A 4628-nucleotide genomic window follows, 5' to 3' on the forward strand; every position below is an offset into this window, starting at 1 on the left:
CAAACAAATACATCTAATGCAGGACTGTTGACATTGAAAAATAAACTTTCAGATCTTCAGATCTTCATTAGCAAATGTGATTATTTCATTAATACTGCCTACAGTAACAAAGCCTTACTAACCCTTATAAAAGTTTACTATGGTCACTTTACTATTCCCCCATGCATTTCCCATGGTTGTTGTACTATGCATTTACCATCGCTAACCCTGGTTTGCCATATAATAATAATAATAATAATAATAATAATAATAATAATAATAATAATAATTAATAATTATTATTATTATTATTATTATTTGTTTTATTTAGCAGATGCCTTTATCCAAGGTGACTTACAGAGACATATCTCTCTGGGCTTTACAATGCTTCCTCTGCTTTACTATGCTTTTAAAACAACTTTGTACCTAAAATAAAGTGTCCTGGTTCACTCGTGCAAATGAGCCTTGTCTGTACGGCCCGGGTCCTGGTGGCTCTGTCACAGCAGGTCCTCCCGTTGCCTTGCTTATGGGGAGACAGTCTAACAGGTGGCGGTAGTGTGAGTGATCCATTGGCTCGCTGTAATATATATGCCCTTTAATACAGAACACATTTTATACAATGTATACAATAAGTCAAAAGACATATATAAGGCAAGCCATAAAAGGCTTACCTGTGATATGGATGGAAAAGACAAGCATGCAAGGCTACATGTGAATGAATGTGTGTGCTGGGTATCAGACCAGTCCAGTATATCTGCACTGTACTCCTGCTCTCATTGCTGTGTTTAACAATTGCAATAAGACATTTCATAGCAGACGTAGCCACTCTCAATTTTTTTTTTATTTTAAACAATGTTTAAATTGAGCTAATGGAAAAGCAGAGGTCTCAACTGGTGTTACAGATCATCCGGATTGATACAATATATTTGGCTCCAGATTCCTATCTTGTAATACCCTGGGTACAAATAAACAATACATTACTGCACATCCCAGTTCTCCAGGAGACATGTGGCTGCAGTGGAATACAGCCCAGCAAACCCCTCAGGTGACGCTGGTAACGCTGCCCCTCCTGGACTCCTCCAGCTGGCACAGGCCCAGGTAGCTGATGGACTTCTTCAAAGTGTTCCTGAACATGGTGCAGGAGAAGCAGTAGATGAGCGGGTCCAGCACGCTGTTCAGGTAGGTGAAAGCAATGGAGGCGCTGAAACACTCTGATGCCAGCCTGAAAGACACACAGTCCCCAGGGCTGAGTTGCTTGATGAGGAGCGTGGTCAGACCGGTCACGATCCCCGGCCCAAAGCACAAAGCAAACACCAGCATGATCACCGACACCACCCTGATGGCGTTCCTGATCTTCCGGTCTCTGTTCATGCTCCGATGCTTCAGGACCCAAGTGATCCTGAGTGTGCAGAACAGCAGCACGGAGAAGGGAAGGAAAAATTCTACCACGTACAGGAAGTAGTGCAGGAGGATCCCTGTGGGGATCATGGAGTAAGAGCTGAAACTGCGGCACAGGAAGGTGCCATTGTGTTCCTGCAGGAGCTGGCTGGTCAGCAGGGGGATCCTCAGGGACAGAATCAGAACCCACACTCCACAGGACATCATGGAAGCCTGCTTCACAGACAGACGGTTGATCCTGCGGTGTGGGTGGACAATCTTGAAGTAGCGTTCGGCGGCCACCACCGTCATAAAGCTAATGCTGGCCGAGCGGTTTGCGGCCAGCATGAAGAGGTTGATGCGGCACAAGGGATCCCCAAAAACCCAGTGCTCGCCTCGCAGGAGATTGTCGATCCTGAAAGGAAGGCAGAGGATGAGCAAGAAATCTGCCAGCACCAGGTTAAGGAGGTACACCGTGCTCGGCCTCCAGACTTTCATACGGAAACAGAAGACCCACAAGGCAATGGCGTTCCCAGGAATCCCCAGCAGGAACTCAATGATGAGAGCTGGGGGGAGGATGGAGGCAATGTTGATCTGGGAGGACAGGCAGTGCATAGTGCTGTTCTTCGTCATGGTGACTCTGAGAGGTGCACAATACTGAGAGTTTTATTTGTAAAGGACAGGAGGGCAAGTACTTCTGTAAACTATCTTGCTGTTTCCTGACTTTCAGATAGTTTCAGTTTAAAATTCACACATAGTTCTACTGCTGTACTTCCGTTACTTGATGGATGAGATTCTGTGAAAAAAAAGACACAGAATTCAAAACAGTAAAAAGAAAACTGCTGTGTTTTCATGCAATGTTTTCTTCACTGAACTTAAGTGTCTCAGAATTTCTTAAAGTACTGCTACTGAGTGTTTGATAGTTATGGAGGGTTTTAATAAACTCAATGCAAAAAATATACTGTCTCGCAATTATTTGAACAATGAATTAATCACACCTGTTTGCTAGTGACATGACATTGTATTGAAAGACAATTACAAGTAATCGCTTCTAGTGACATGGTCTGACATTTTCTTTTGAGCTGTACTGCCTTGTTTGCATTTCCTTCTGCCAAATAATATGTCTAAGAAAAAGATTTAAAAAACACATCAAGAGCGTATATATTACTGTCAATTACCAGTAGCACTACAACCTAGAGTACAGTATATAACAGATCCAATTTCGTATTTGTAAAGTACCATAAGCTTTCTAGCTTACAAAACTAACTTACTGAGTGCTATTTTATTAGGGTTAGCTGAAGAGAATTTTTATTTATTGAGTGCTATTTTATTAGGGTTAGCTGAAGAGAATTTTTATTTATTGAGTGCTATTTTATTAGGGTTAGCTGAAGAGAATTTTTATTTATTGAGTGCTATTTCATTTTAGTTAGTTGAAGACAAATATAGCTGTTAATCATTTAAAAGAAATAAGTTGGACAAAAAGAAAAATCAACTTACTTGTGAAGTTGCAACTAAGATGGCACGATAACCCTGTAGTATTGCCGTGCAGATAATGCAGGATTATTATTTTAGGAGAAGCCCTTGTCTAGGACAACTTACAACTGTTACAAGATATCACATTATTTTTACATACAAATATCCATTTACACAGTTGAATTTTTACTGGAGAAATCTAGGTAAAGTACCTTGCTCAAGGGTAGGGCAGCAGTGTACCCCACATGAGATTAAACCCACAACCCTCTAGTTGAGAGTCCAGCACCCTAACCACTATGCCATACTGCTGTCCTGTTGCAGATTTTGCAAGGTGCAGTCTGTTTTGCTTCATTCTGAGATATTGTGAAAAGCTGTCCTTTCGTCAAGGGCTTTGAAGTACCCTCCACCATTTTTTTAAAGATCTCTTCTTCATGTACCTGTCTTTTACTGCATGAATTGCCTGCCTTTATTATTACACTTTGAATTCACTTTTTTCAGACTCCCGTTTTGTAACATTTTCATTGAATCTAAAAAAAAAATCTAACATTTTCCAATCTAAATCAGGATCCAAACATTTTATTAAACTTCACCAACAACCTCAAACGGGGGGTGTAGCCGGGCGATAGGAAAGCCCTGCTGTTTAATCGTATTGTTTGTTTATTTTTAGAAAGTGGTCTCCCCCTCCGCCCCTGTGTTATTTTGTTTTTGTTTATTGTTTTATATTTGTGTATAGATGACGGCTAACCGCCGTGCGTTTTGTTTTGCAGTGTGGATGGGAAGCCCCATTCACATTAAAAAGTCGTGCAGTAAGTGGCCATCTCCCGAATTAACTAAGTGATTAATATGTTGCTAATCGGGAGATGGTCATCTGTACAAATACCTGCAGCTCTCTGCACGCCGGGTGGCTGTACGAGAGAGAGAGAGAGAGAGAGAGAGAGAGAGAGAGAGAGAGAGAGAGAGAGAGAGAGAGAGAGAGACATTTAAAATAGTATTTGTTAGTATTGTGTTCGTGATTATTTGTGTTTAATTATTTATTTTCTGTGCTCTGTGAGCAAGTGTTTATTTTTGTTTAAACATTTTATTTATTTTTGTATTTAAAATAAAATCGGTGCACGGCGCGTCTTTTTGTTGAAACTGCAGCTCCCTGATCTGTGTTTGCTTTCTTCTGGTCTGAGTCACCCCAACGCTGTTCACTATCACAGGGGGTTATTTTTAAACAGGGCTGGTTTCACAACCTTCGATTAGCACTAGAATTGGACAACCCAATGCTAATTTAGGTCAGGTCGTCCGAGATTAGTGCTAATCAGGGTCTGTGAAACCAGCCAATAAACAACCAGCCTAAACCCAATAATAAGTTACAGAAGGCATCTACTAATTACAAGCACTTACAAATACAATACATTTTACAATTAAACCAATAACACCTGTTTTCTCTTACCTTACCTCCACAACATGTCTGCATACTCTAACCAGTTCAAAGCACAAGGACTGTATGGAAGTTATAATGATAACATATTTGCTAGACTTTCCGTTTCCAAACTGTTGCATTATCAAACACCATCTTTCAGCAGATTAACACTGACGTGGCATTTCTCATGTGCAACACACAGTGTTATGTATTTGGTTATTTTATGACAGCTGTCTCTTATAGTTAGAATGTAACAATTCCAAATTCTAACAGCAAAAGTGGTAATGAAGAAGTGTCAAAGCAAAATGGCAGCTGACCTTCTACAGATTATACTTTGCAAAATGCACTACTGCATAAAAAAATAAACTTAAATGCTTTCCAAAAATGTTCT

General features: G+C 40.4%; 1 protein-coding gene across 1 annotated transcript; it reads right to left on the reverse strand.

Annotated features, from left to right (window-relative positions):
• Nucleotides 1-362: 362 nt before the first annotated feature.
• On the reverse strand, nucleotides 363-2133 carry LOC121321394 (hydroxycarboxylic acid receptor 2-like). The gene has a single exon (XM_041260311.1). The coding sequence runs from the start codon at nucleotides 1987-1989 to the stop codon at nucleotides 1021-1023; it is 969 nt and encodes a 322-aa protein (XP_041116245.1). The 5' UTR covers nucleotides 1990-2133; the 3' UTR covers nucleotides 363-1020.
• Nucleotides 2134-4628: the final 2495 nt, after the last annotated feature.

The sequence above is a fragment of the Polyodon spathula genome, chromosome 10 (genome assembly GCF_017654505.1).
Source record: "Polyodon spathula isolate WHYD16114869_AA chromosome 10, ASM1765450v1, whole genome shotgun sequence".
NCBI classification, from domain to species: Eukaryota; Metazoa; Chordata; class Actinopteri; order Acipenseriformes; family Polyodontidae; genus Polyodon; species Polyodon spathula.

What these genes read in the sequence shown, in the direction of transcription:
- LOC121321394 (XM_041260311.1), bottom strand. Translation starts at nt 1,989, where the DNA reads ATGACGAAGAACAGCACTATGCACTGCCTGTCCTCCCAGATCAACATT.